We start from the raw sequence: 15,100 nt of genomic DNA on the forward strand, positions 1-15,100 counted from the left end.
CTATCGAAAAATATATATTGCTTAAAGGGCTAATAATTTTGTGTTGAAACAAGGTTAAAACGTTTTTTATTATTTAGACATTTAAATGGACATGCAAAGAGGTAAATAAACTGGATTAAAACATTGTAACAAATGTAAACAATAAAAGTAAAATGATTAATAGAAGAAAAAGTATGATTTAAAAAATAGTAAAACAATAAATAAATGACCATTAAATTAGTAAATATAATCAATAATACTACATTCAAAATTTATCTAAATTAATAATAAATTTTAGATTAACAGGTAATGGATGTGGAAAGAAATGAACACAGCCCTAAAATGGGTACACAAAATGTTAAAATGCAACTTGATATAACTAATTCCCATATTATGTTTAAACATTTATTATATTAAAAAATTGAATTCAATATTATAATTATTGTACAATGATATGATATAACTATGATTCTTTGTCTTCTTCTTCTTCTTCTCCTTATTATTATTATTATTATTATTATTATTATTATTATTATTATTATTATTATTATTAATAAAAAAATCTTCTAACAGCCTAATAATAAAGTTAAAAAAAAAAAACTTGAGCACTGTGCAAACTCCAAGTACCACAATTCATTGCGTGGGAAAAGCGCTTATTGTCAGCGCAAAACTACAAGTTCCAGAACGCCTCTGTGTCATCGCAAGCGGTTGTTGTCAAACACGGGGTAAGCGCGTTGTTATTATTATTTACTATCATGGTTAACTAATACGTTCATAACACTACTACACAGCATCTCTGAAATACCAAGACTAACACATATTAGCAGAAGACCATTAGATTAGATGTCTTCTTCCGCAAGGCTAAACTGCTGTACGCATGCTATTTCAAAACAATAGGTGAAAGGTGACATGACATAACATTGAAAGTGTTGAACTTATTCATCGTATTTGTACTGGTGCAACAGTAACACAGTGTTGACATTTAATTATAAATATCCCGACTTTTAACTTTAATTTTGTTAGAGAACGTTAATAATTACGTAATAAACACAGAGCGTTAGCAGAAAGGAATCGCTGTCAAATGGATAAATCTGTTTCTTTCTTGTAGCTATATAATGACTTTCCAGAAAAATCTTTCCATTGTATAACTGCATCTTTGATATTATGTATGTATCAATAATACTGAAACAAATCTAGTACAGTAAACTCAAGTCCTGCGATGTCCTTAATGTATACTTTTATAGCTCTGATTTCTCCTGTCTTATCAAGTGAGCATGAGATGGTTATCTAATTTCTCATTTTGCTTTATGCAAAGTATACAAATCACATGGGTAGTGTCAGTTTTATTATATCTAAATGTTTCCCTGCATGGTCTATTACTGTGAAATTTATAATATTGGCCCTTTTGCACACCTTGATATTCTTATATGCTCTTAATCTGTTTGACAGTTGATGATAATATAATGTCAGCCATGCTAGACACCAGTAATTTTTTAATTATTTGTATTGTGTATTTTTTTTAAAAAACATGTTAACTAACATTATGTTCACTTTAACAGAACGTTATTAGCTGGTAGACAACTTTACGATTCTGGTAATAACATATAGAGCTCTGCATGTTCAAGCCCTCCTTTATATTCAAGATCTTTTACATGGTCACTCCTGTGGCTGGTCTCTGAGGTCTATTGGCAAAGACCTTTTAGCCATTCACAGAACATGTCTTAAGACTAAAGATGGCCGTGCCTTCTGTGTTGTGGCCCCAAGGCTCTGGAATTCTCCCTCTAGCACTGAGAACTCTGGGATCTGTTGACCTTTTTAAAAAACATTTAAAGACACATTTTTGGTCAAGCTTTTAATTAACATTATGGTTAGCTGGTTTTATATTGGTGTTTCTTTTTTTGGACTTTTAACCTGTTTTTATATATTTTGTTTAATTATATGCTTTCTTTTACCTGTTTTCCAGTTTTCTTTTAATGTGAAGCACTTTGTGGCTTATTGTCTGTAAAAGGTGCTATATAAATACACCTTTACTCACTTACTTTGGGGATGCTGTCCATTTTTTGAGCTTATATTTTTTCATAGTAAAATTCTATATAATGATGTATGATGATAATTTGGAAATATCAAAAATTATTAAATAATAATTAAACATTGCAGTACCTAAAATCATTTTATTCACAATTGTCATTGTTGTTTTTTTAATAAACAGCTGGGATTAAAACATTTCTCCCCATAATCAATTTTAGTTTAAATCATCCTGAATTCCATTTATTATTATTATTATTATTATAATTATTTTTATTTTTTTTTATAAATTTTTTTTTTTTCATTTTCTTTTCAGCTTAGTCCCTCTATTAATCTGGGGTTGCCACAGTGGAATAAACCGGCAACTTATCTAGCATATATTTTACACAGCGGATGCCCTTCCAGCTGCAACCTATCACTGGGAAACACCATACACTTTCATTCACACACATACACTACAGACTATTTATCCTACCCAATTCACCTGTAGCGCATGTCTTTGGACTTGTGGGGGAAACCGGAGCACCCACGCAAACACACGGAGAACATGCAAACTCCACACAGAAATGCCAACTGACCCAGCCAAAGTTTATTATTATTATTATTATTATTATTATTATTATTATTTCTAATAATACATTCAATTATTTTCCTCCAGCTTAGTCTCTTTATTTATCAGGGGTCACCACAGTGGAATGTACCACCAACTTATCCAGCATGTTGGTGGTACCGACAAGTGACTGTTTATTTCAACATATAGCGAGCTACTTCTGGCGACCGCTGTCTAAGTGAACGACAGTGAGCGCTGGCGACCAGGTAGGCTTGTTGAGCGATGTGACAAGGTTGAGAACTTTATGCAAATAAAGAAAACTCATGCCAAAACTGGGAGAACATGTAAACTCTATTTAGAAATGCCAATGGGCCAAACCAGCAACTTTCTTGCTGTGAAGTGACGGTGTTACTCAACGAGCGATCGTGTCACCTTTTTCCTAATTATTATTTTTCTAATTATTATTATTATTTCTATTTTTTTATAATTTCTAATAATTATTATTTTTTAAATTAATATTTTTCTAATTATATTTTTTTCATATGTTTCAATAGCTAAAAATAAATGTTACAGATCTAATAAATGAAAAAATTTCAGCACTTAGTACAATTACACATACAATTTAACATCTTTAATTTTTAGAACGTTTCTCAAATTCTCAAAAGGTAAAACGGATAGGAAAAATTGTGATTATTCGTTAAAAATGTAATAATAATTTTGTCAAATAATGTATTCCATAACTTTCAGCATCACAGAAATCAGAGGGCCCTTTGGTTGTCATTCATTTTTACAATTCCTTCATGTTGTTTCAACACAAATCAATTAATTTACCATAGCTGTTTCTACAAAATTAAGTGGATTGGACATAAAACAATTAAGTTGTGCCAAAAAAAGAAAAAAATGCATTGATACAATTTAACCTAAATAAGTAATTTGAACAAGCAGCAAAAAAAAAAAAAAATACATTATTAAGTGTATGACAGATGATCGTATAATTTAATGATATTATGGTTAATTGGAGGTATCACGGTGGCACAGTGGGTAGCACGATCGCCTCACAGCAAAAAGGTTGCCAATATGGTTCAAACCGTGGCTGGGCCTGTTGGCATTTCTGTGTGGAGTTTGCATGTTCTCCTTGTGTTTGCGTAGGTTTTCTCCGCGTGCTCTGGTTTCCTCCACAAGTCCAAAAACATGCGCTATAGGTGAATTGGGTAGACTAAATTGTCCGTAGTGTATGTGTGTGAATGAGTGAGTATGAATGTTTCCCAGTGATGGGTTTCAACTGGAAAGGCATCACCTGCATAAAACATATGCGGGGGCCGAAAAGAAAATGAATGAATGAATATTTTAATTGACTTGTCTGTTTTTAAAGATCAGATAAAATTGTTCATCTAAAGGATTTTTTCACTGTGTAGTGCAGTCCTTTTGAACATCAAGTGCATTTAGTTTGTTGTCTCCTCTTTATGTGCAGGAAGAAAACGGTGAGATTGACAGATCCCATCATGCAGCTGTTAGTGGACGGTCTGAAGTGGTTTGGGGTCGAGGCGAGTGGACTCTCACTGACCGTGTGCCTTTTTCTGCTCTCCCTCAGCCTCCTTTACTGGTGAGTCAAACAGTTCGATCTTGAGGTTTCATCACAAACACTGTTTTTTACAGACTCCAATGGCTGTTCTTGTGACCAGTGGTGGAAAGTTTGCACTATTGTCAGATCCAAACAGCTCAGACTTGTTGTTTTTTTTTTTTGGAATGACCTGATCAAATTCCAATCACATGTGTCTCTGCACTTATCTTTTCAATTTCTTTCCATTCGTATGCAGACAGTCCACATTCAGGTTGTATTTTAGAGTGGCGCAAGGCTAGGTTTGAAGGAAATATTCACTATACAGTATTTAAATATTCACTCAATATTCTTCTGAATTCTTACTATGTTTTATTGTTGCCTAAGGAACACGATAGTAAAGACAAAGGTAAATGACTTTAATAAAACCTTAGAAGCTCCATGTGTCCCTGACAGCACATGATCATAGCTATAAAGCATTCTGTAAATATCTGTGTAGTATGAATTCCAAAAAAAAAAAAAAATGTTGCATTTTTCTTTGTGAATTGATTTTAGAACATCAACATGCTCTTTTTAGAAGTGTGCAATATTTATAATACATCATTAACTTACTAAAAAGTATAGCCCAACAGAATGTACTACAAAATTAGACGATTCTTTAGGACAACAGAATTGGTCTTAAAAAAACTGTGATCTTAAAACAAAAGTGCTCTGCATTTAAATGAAGGATTATTTAAAGCGCTGCTTTTATAAAGCAGCGACTCGGGCTTGTGAGACGCTGATTAGAGTTGCAGGTCTGTATTAAGGTTATATTTAGTTTTCTTTATAAGAACAACTTTATTACAGCGTTGGAATCAGTGAATTTAATTACAGCCATTTTTACAGGGCTTAGTCACACCCTTTCTCCGCTGAAACATTTATATTGTCAGCTTTAACAGAGAAAGTGCACCGGATAAAAAGACTTTCTCATGTTATCTATGGTAGCACAAGGCCTCTGGACGCCGAATAGCATTAAGGTTTATGAACTTTAGCCAGCCTAATATATTTATTTATTTTCAATTTCAAGTCCAAGTTGAGCTTTATTGTCTTTCAACTAGACGTGTGGAAATTCAGTGGAATGAAATAGTGTGTCTTGCAGGACCATAGTGCTGCATCAATAAACATCATCATAAATATGAACATAATTCTTGAGGTAGAAGCTATTTTACATCTGTACAGAAAGGACATAGCAGAGCGGTAATCTAACTACTAACTATGCATTTACTGTAACTATACACACTCTGTTAACAATTTCCTGTTGAATCTACAATAAACTACTAGCAGCAGATTGCCAATAATTTACTGTAAATCAAATACAGCAAAAACTACAAAATTTGCATTTGCATTATTTATATTGCTGTATATGTATTTACAGTACAGTATGACTTTACTGTGGAATATACAGTAATTTTTACAATGCTACTTTAAAATACAGTAACATACCAGATAACTGTCCTACAGTAAAATTCAGTTCATTTTGCTTGAAGTCAACACACAGCTAGTTTCATTTAAGGTGAAATACTTCTAGTGATAAATTACTGGAGGCATTTTGTCTTGGTTATCAAGGAAATTCAATTATAGGTTAAATAATGTTTTGAATAATATTTTAATTATTTCAGTATCAGGGAAATATTATAGAGACCTGGCATCTTCCATAAATGTTTTTATCAAGTATTTGAGAAATTATTCTGTTTCTTTCTATTATTCTCTCTCTCTCTCTCTCTCTCTCTCTCTCTCTCTCTCTCTCTCTCTCTCGTAATCTATATTAGCAGAAACTTGCAATCTATACATCCAAAAATGTTAAAATGTTAGCGATTTTAAGGATTTTAGTTGATGAATGATTTATTATCCTTTGAAATGTTCCGGTGCTATATATATATATACATACATACATACACACATATATATATATTAGATGGAAGGGGACTTACTCAATTGTTAACTGTACTTGCTAACGGTAAAATTAATTGTTTGGAATAAATTGTTTGGAATTAAGTTAAAATGATAATTTAAAAAAAACTATCTTAATCTCTTTGTGTGTGTGTGTGTGTGTGTGTGTGTGTGTGTGTGTGTGTGTGTGTGTGTGTGTATGCGTATATGTATGTATGTATGTATGTATGTATGTATGTATGTATGTATGTATGTGTGTGTGTGTATGTATGTATGTATGTGTGTGTGTGTATGTATATGTGTGTATGTATGTGTGTATGTATGTATGTGTGTGTGTGTGTGTGTATGTATAGTTGATGTCAAAATTATTAATTTATAAATTATTTTTTTAATATTTGCCAAGTTCTGCCAATTAAGATATTTTTCAACACATTTCTAAAAATAATAGTTTTAATTACCACTTTATTTTGTCTTTGCAATGATGGTGGTACATAATATCTTCCAAGTCATTTTGCAAGATTCTAATATTCAGCTTAGAAATTAATTCAAAGACAAAGTTAGCTAAGTTGATTAGAAAGTTAGGTTAATTAGGCAAGTTATGGGACAACAGTGTTTTTTTCTGAAGCCAATAAAAAACTCTTAAAGCTTCCGTGAAATAAAAACGCACAATGTTTATTTTGCTAGCTCACATTGTTATTCTTAAGGTGAATGATCAATCTGCAAGTAAATTCACAAAAAATGTGTTTATTTTGGTAATCTTCAATGAAAGTCTGACCATTTTCTTCTACGTTTGGAGTGGTGGTGTTTCTGTTTATGTCAACCTGAGGGCTTCCATAGAAATTGCATTCATTTAGTCCTCTCTTACCGTTAGTTTGCTACTAGAGAATGAAGCGCAAAAGAAAGCCCCACACCCTACTCAATATTCCGTTTCAGTTTTAAGTTCATTAACATACTGAAATAAAACTCTCAGGCACGTTGATCTCTGCTCTGTCGGCTTTTGATGTCGAAAATTTAACTCAGTTTAACAAAGTGACTTTTACTGACATTTTAGTAGTTTGAAATAATATGAATGTATAAAAAGTAATATATAGAGAAACAAGCCTGTAAAATAAAAATAAAAAAATGTACTGGTAGTTTATTACAAGATTATTGTACTGTAACATACAACACCAACACCAGACAATCTAGCACTTTATTAAAAATGTTAATAAAAGTCACAAGTTTTCAATGTTAAAAGTTATTGAAAGAAAGATCAAGGTTTGATAATGCAATTCAAAAGCAAAAATAAATGGGAAAAAATACCACCATCACAAAATACAGAAAACTGCTAATACTGTTTCATTTACAGGGACTATAAGACTTTGAAAAAGTAAATAGAAAGAAAGAAATATCTTAATATGTGGGAATCAGACCAACTGCTTCTTTTCCCCCTATGGGGTACCAATGCTTCCTTGTTTTTTTAACTTTTAGTAGTCTTACACACACACTGTTTTTTCAGAACAAGTAAATTCCTGTCTGCTGGCGAAGGCACGACTGTCATTCACAGTGGACTAAAAGAGGCTGGTTATGTAAGGGCTCACTCATTCTGTCACTGTGCAAATGGAGATTTATATCAGGGGATGAAACCTTTCTGCACAGGGTAGCTTTGACAAATTTGTATTTTTTTTTTTAAATCAGGATATCAATGAGCATTCCCAAAGCACAAATAAGCCATATTAGAGGATTAAAACCTGATTTTAGACTTGAATGCACTGTTAAATATAAGCCTTGTTGTGTCCTTGAGAAGCTGCTTGTCAAACACTTACACTTAAAACACAAAAGACACACTGTTTTACAAATATAAAAAAAAATCACTTTTTAATCAGTAGAGGAGCCAAGACTTTCCTCTGAGGTCATCCCTGTGTAAATGAGACGGCTCGCAAACATTATTTATTTGCGTCAAACTTGCAATTGATACGGCAGAAATTGCAAAAACACATTTCTTTGCCAAGCACTTTTAGCTACTCCAGCTCGCTCCCTTTACCTTTAGACAAAGAATTGATCTTCAGTGCAAAAGGTTACAGCTTATATAAGAAGCCATCTTGAATCAGTAGATGTAAGGGTTTTACTGTGACGGTCTTCAGAGGGTTTGCATTTGCCAGAATAGTGCGGAAAGCGTGATTAGCAGTGAGCTGAACTTCTTCTGAACTCTGTCCCCTTCTGCCTCATTATGCATAAACGCATGATGAGAGGGGACTGGAATCAGCCACTGCGTCACCTACTGGCAAATAGACCTGTTAGGTTTTTAAAAACGCTTCAGAAAAAAGGGATATTTGAATTGACAGCATGAGCAGCTAACCATCTGTTGTTCTGTAAACTGGATGCCAACAAGACTTCATTTTGACAGTTTTTGCTGTCCGCTTTAAAGAGAGTGTTTTAAAAAGTTCATGATTTTGTTTATTAGGTTTACTTGGGGTATATTTTAGCCATTAATTAAATCTGTCATCATAGCTTAATATTTAATATTCATAAATAAAAAAACATATATATATATATTGGAACACACATACAGTTAAGTCAGAATTATTAACCCCCTGAATTATTAGCCCCTTTGTTTATTTTTTTCTTAATTTCTGTTTAAGGGAGAGAAGATATTTTCAACACATTTCTAATTTCTAGTAACTGATTTATGTTATCTTTGTCATGATAACAGTAAATAATATTTTACTAGACAATATTTTAAGTGACATTTAAAGGCTTAACTAGGTTAACTGGGTTAACTAGGCAGGTTAGGGTAATTAGGCAAGTTATTGTATAATGAAGGTTTGTTCTGTAGACTATCTGAAAAAATCTAGTTTAAAGGGGCTAATAATTTTGACCTTAAAATTGTTTTTAAAACATTAAAAAATGCTTTTATTCTAGATTAAATAAAACAATTAAGTCTTTCTCCAGAAGAAAAATATTATCAGACATACTGTGAAAATTTCCTTTCTCTGGTAAACATAATTTGTGAAATATTTAAAAAAGAAAAAAAATATTTAAAATAATTAAATAATTTTGACTAATAATTTAGGGCTAATAATTTTGACTTAATAATTTAAGGCTAATAATTTTGACTTCAACTTCATGTCTTTAAATTAATATCTAAGCTGAATACTAGTATTGTGTTAATAATTCTGACTTCAACTGTAAAAATATATTTTGAAACAAATAGGAGAGATTTGTGAAGACATAAAAAAAATTATATGACTTGACTATTTTTATTTTGACTTAATAATTTAAGGCTAATAATTTTGACTTCAACTCCAAGTCTTTAAATTAATATCTAAGCTGAATACTAGTATTGTGTTAATAATTCTGACTTCAACTGTAAAAATATATTTTGAAACAAATAGGAGAGATTTGTGAAGACATAAAAAAATTATATGACTTGACTATTTTTATGTTTATTGGACAATATTTAGTTGTCCTGTATTCTTTTCATATTTTCATTACTTTTCACAATTCATTAAAGGTGGTTTTGTGGTTCAACCACAAAAATGAAAATTCCATCATTATTTACTATAATTGTTCCAAACCATCTGGCACGGTGGCTCAGTGGTTAGCACTGTCGCCTCACAACAAGAAAGTTGCTGGTTCGAGTCCCGCTAGACTAGGAGACAATTCTGTGTGGAGTTTGTTTGTTCTCCATATGTTGGCATCAGGGCTTAACTTGTGCTGGAACACGCGGGATCCGGAACTTCTGAAATCTGATCTGGCACCTTATTTTACAGATCTACCTCCTCAACCACCCTCCTCCCCTGTCCGCTGTTCACTTTCACTTTCACTTTCTTCCACGACTCCCCAACCCTCTTCATTTCATCCCCGACGCTCTACCATACTTACGCTATGGGTAAACTGAATAAAACTAAATTGTCTGCAGTGTGTATTGATGTTTCCCAATATTGGGTTGTGGCTGAAAGGGCATCCGCTACGTAAAACATATGCTGGAATTGTATGAAATAGAGACTAAAGGCTGATGTATACTTCTGCGTTGAGCGATGCTTATGGTCCGGCGCAGCTTTCGCACACGTGGCAACAATATGTAGCGCAAGCTCTGTGATTGGTTGGCTTGGTAGCGGTGACGAGTGTGGGCTGGGCCGAGAGCCACACAAACCTACTGGAGCGAGTGTCAAGTCCCATGAAGGAGCTCCAGTTGGAAACTTTAATTTTGTGTCTACCTTATGGTTAAAGTTTTTGCACGTCCGCTGGTTCCCACCACTAAATTAACGAATTTTAGCTACATTAAGGAAGCATTTAGAAAAAACAGGACCCACAAAGAAACTCAACACAGAGGAACATAAAAAAATCTGAGTTATTGCAGAGCAACCCAAACAGCACACAGAGGTATAAATGCACGACTATGCGCAGGACTACGCGCACAATGGAAGTCAATAGTTATGGGATTTTAACATTCTTCGGTATATATCAACAAAAACAAAACTCAAACTGATTTGAAACAAGTAAATACGATTAATTTTGGGTAAAATATCCCTTTGTCACGGAAGGGGACGCTAAAAACAGAGTTGCGGATTCAAATGTAAGATTTATTGACAAGAAGCGTCATACAGTCAAAGGTCGATACAGCTACAAACAGTTTCAAACAAGCCAATCCAAAAAAGTGTTTAACAACAGGCTAATAACAAATAACATAAAACAAACAAGCAAAGTAAAGATTAGTGCACAACAAAATGCGTCGTAATATTAACAGCTCACAAGACTCAGCTCTGATGTATGTGCGGGCTGTGTAAATAGTCCTCGTACTCAGTCCTTGACAATCCTCTAGTTATGTGTGTGTGTGTGTGTGTGTAATCAATGGTGATCCGGAACAGGTGTGTCTAAAGTGCATGACAGGACTTGTAGTTCAATAGTGTGGTGTGTCTCTATGGCTCTCCGGCATTCTGCAGTTGCTGGATCGCTTGTGCTTGTAACACCTATTAAGTCAAGTAAATGCTGTCTTTTTCAAATCTCAAAATGTAATTTAATATTAAGCGTTAATCAGCCTAGGTTTGGAAAGTAAAAAAAATACAGATTTGTTATTAATGTATTTATTAATATTTTTTTCATACATCTCTTTTAATATAATGTAATAGCAGACATGCTGAAATATAATTAGATGCATTTCCTTGATCTTTGTCTCATTTCTCCTTGCCTAAAGGACAACATCCGCTAAAAGTAACCCAGTTTACCCTTCCCTTCCCTCAACGAAGATTAATGCATACATTCCCATTGATCTTTATCTGTTGTTCCTCTGTCTTCATTGCATAAGAAAAAAAAGTGTCTCCTTTCTCATAAAGACTGTGAATTCCCCCATCTGTGAAACCTGAGAAGTTTGTTTTCCTCTCTCATTGAAAAACTTGCTAATCCCCCTCACCTAACGCACTGTGGATATACAGGGGCCTTGTGACCATGACCGATTCTCTCCACTGGCAAGGCTGACTGGAGACGATGACATATTCTAATAGATCCTCTCGTAAAATTTAAGAGACAGAGTCGAGTGCGAACCCATCTGTCACCCTTTGGACCGACTGCATAAACAACAGGCAGCGCTTCAGAAAGGTCATGCACTTACAGTATATATGTGACATCTGCCGCAATATCATATGGATGCTTTTTTTGCTTTACTTTACCTCCCCTTCATAAAACAGACTCTTCTGGATTCATTGCAGGAGCCTATTAAAACCCTTAATCCTCGTGCATGACGCTATTAAATCATTTTAAACTTGTGCAAGCTGCCATGGATGTTGGGTTGTGATTCACACAGAATTAAAAATCACCCCCTGTGATCTGTATTTTATTTTTTACACGTTGAAAAGATTCAGATGTTAGCTTTGGCTAAAGTTTTGCCTAGTAACTGAAATGTTATTGACTTTATTCTCACAAGAATGAAGTGATCACTATTGCAAGCTTGATCAAAACACTTATAAGTAGGATACACTTTTAAAAAATGGATTAAAAAAGCATTTTTTTACAGATCACTCAGATGATTAGGATCAAATAAATTAGAAATTCCAAGGGTTTAGTCAAAGCAGGGTGAATCTGCCTTCAGCTTTTACGCCCCCCGCTGTAGTGATGGGAAGTTCGAATCATTTTACTGACTTGGATCTTTGAGTCTCGTTCATCAAGATGAACGAATCTTTTTTCGAGTCATTTCGTTCATTTGGTTCAATTTGCCAAAATAATATTAAAATGTTACAAATTGCTTCCAAACACTGCTACAGCTAGCCCAAAAGGTTGATCACAGGACAAATAAGTCATAAATAGAATACTATAAGAAGGAGAAAATAATCATTCAATGTTTACCTGCTCTTTTGTCTATAAAGGTAATGTTGTCTCCTTGCTCAGCTCACCTCTTCATGTCTTCAAATGTCAGGGGTTCATTCACGTTACACTGACAGTCACATATAATCTTAACCAATGCACAGTCTTTGCCGATAGGAGCCATGATCGTTCGTTCATCACGTGACAGAATGACTCAAACCCGAGGACTCGAGAGATGAGCGGTTCAATTCTTTTTCCGGCTCTAAACGCGTATGATTGGCCTGTGATGAACAAGTAACTCAGACCCGATAAAGGACTTGAGAGGTGAGCGGATCAATTCTTTTTCCGGCTCTAAACGCATATGATTGGCTTCTGCCAATGTGGTGAAGACTTGAAATTAACGATACTACCTGCACAAATGTGCGCACGCGCGGATGAACGAATCACTCCCTGAGAGGACTCATAGTTCCCGAGTCATATTGAAGATTCTTTCAAAATGAACGAATCGTTCATGAACGACCCATCACTACCCCGCTGCTGAAATAATCTTCCAGAAATGATCAGATGTGCTCCAACATTAGGCACATCACATTAGCTATGCCTTTACTGAATAAGCACTCTGCTACGCCCGACTTTTTCATTCTTTTATAACCTGTTTTAACACATTTCAATCGGTTTTAATCATTTTTAATTCTTTTAATAATTTGTTGATTTCTTGTTTCTTTTATTCATGGTTGTGTAAAGCACTTTGAATTACCATTGTGTATAAAATGTGCTATTTAAATAAACTTGTAGGTTATAGGTTTGCTGTGGCAATATTGACTGAGTGGTGCTTTATTGTAGATTCTGTTCTAAACTTATAAGGCAAATAGTTCTGGTTGGGATCAGTTTTAGAGTCAACAGATTTCCTACATGATTGCTTCCATCTCAGGGATGGTTGCTGTATTCCAATTCACTTACCATGCCCTAAATATAAGCACTCTTTTCTGAAGCAAAAGTACCTTGCCTTGCCTTGCCTAATGGTAGAGTTGGCAATTTTAGGACATATTATGTCATAATTGCTGAACAGTCCGTTCAGTTGCTTAGTTACATGCATCTGTCACCGTTTAAACAGCCCAGTCAATCATCTTGTCACACATTTAACATCCCTCACTTTTTTATTATTGAGTTCCCTATTGAAATCAAGAAGCTTGTTGTTTCGTAGTTAATATGCAATTTCATGCAGATAAATGTCTTCATGTGCTTGTGTAATGATGCATTAATTAATAATCATTCAAACTCCTTTAACAAAAACCTCTGTACTTAACTGTTGGTCTTGCTTTATTCATTCATTCATTCATTCATTCATTTTGCTTCACCTATTTCAGAGGTCACCGAATGAACCACGAACTATTCCAGCTTATGTTTTATTCAACCGCAACCCAGTATTTTGAAACAGCCATACACATTCATTCAGACACATACACTTTGGACAATTTAGTTTATTTAATTCACCTATGGCGCTTGTTTTTGGACTGAGGGGGAAACTGGAGCACACAGAGGAAACCAACATAAACACGGAGAGAACATGAAAACTCCACACAGAAATGCCAACTGACCCAGCTTGGACTTGAACCAGCAACCTTCTTGCTGTAAAGTGACAGTGTTGACCACTGAGCCACCGTGCCGACCATGCCATGTTTGATGTTTCTTTAAACCTTTTCTAAACTAATGGAATCTTCGTCCAATCAACAATGTCTTATGAGTGCAGTCAAAAATTATGTTTGCTGTTTGTTTAAATTATTTATTTAACATGAGCTCAATCAAATTTTTTGTGGGGTCAACTTACAGTTTTTCTCAGTCGCTTTGGTGCGTTTCTCACAACACCAGTGCATTTTTGCACAACAGTTAATGCATTTCTCAAAACTATTAGTACAAACTGCAAAACCTAGCTGATAACCTGCAAAAGCGCGTCACATGCTCAAAATGGATAGTTCATTCCTCAAAAGCAAGTATTCATGTCAATCAAAGTGTCAGTGTCATCAAAATAAAAAGTCCTGACTACATTGTTTATGAACAAGATAGTCAAATGGCTTTGTCATGTTTTCATTGTAATAGTTTACTCTGGACATTTTTTCAATGCAAAAAAGTCAGATTTTGGTGACACTTCCTGAAAATGCTCAAGACAGCACTATATACTATTAGCACAGCCATTTGAAAACTACAGCAAAGTTAGACATCACTGCATTTAGTGAGGTATCTTGAGTACAAGACACTGAATATGTATGTTTCACACTTTTACTGCAGATGCTTGTTGCAATTCTAATTTATTCACAGCATTGTGCAAAAGAATTAATACACTCTTATTTTCAACAAGCATAAGCTTTCTTTGGGTAGCGCTGTGCACAACTGTAAACAATATTGCAGGACATATTGGAACTGAACCTACAACATACACAGGTTTATAAATCATTCATGAAATTGTTCAATTTAGAAGACATTTTCAGAAAAATAAAGATTTAAATTTTTTATATAAAATTGGCTTGACAGATTTTGACAACTAGTTCAACATTTTTGTATGTTTTGACTCAAGTAATGAAATGAGAACTATTAGTTTTATATGGGATGACTATTCAGCATTTACAAGTTTAGTTAATTTTGACTGACGTGACATAAGCAAATGATAATGTTATAAATAGCAGAGAGCGGTATGAAAACAATTGATGCATGTCCAAAAGCATCTGCAATTTGTTGGAAGGAATGAGAAACTGCTACTATGATGTGCACAAATGACTAATTGT

General features: G+C 34.0%; 1 protein-coding gene across 2 annotated transcripts in view; it reads left to right on the top strand.

The window, feature by feature from the left end:
- The first annotated feature begins 658 nt into the window (after positions 1-658).
- The window catches only part of tbxas1 (thromboxane A synthase 1 (platelet)), a 179,973-nt gene continuing 165,531 nt past the window's right edge, over positions 659-15,100 (top strand). Inside the window, 2 exon segments of one of the 2 annotated variants that reach the window (NM_205609.3) lie at positions 659-704; positions 4,026-4,157. In NM_205609.3, coding sequence (NP_991172.3) covers positions 4,057-4,157 — 101 coding nt within the window. In that variant the 5' untranslated portion in view covers positions 659-704; positions 4,026-4,056. 2 annotated transcript variants of the gene reach the window in all.

This window comes from Danio rerio, chromosome 18, assembly GCF_052040795.2.
Source record: "Danio rerio strain M-AB ecotype USA chromosome 18, GRCz13ab, whole genome shotgun sequence".
Taxonomy (NCBI): domain Eukaryota; kingdom Metazoa; phylum Chordata; class Actinopteri; order Cypriniformes; family Danionidae; genus Danio; species Danio rerio.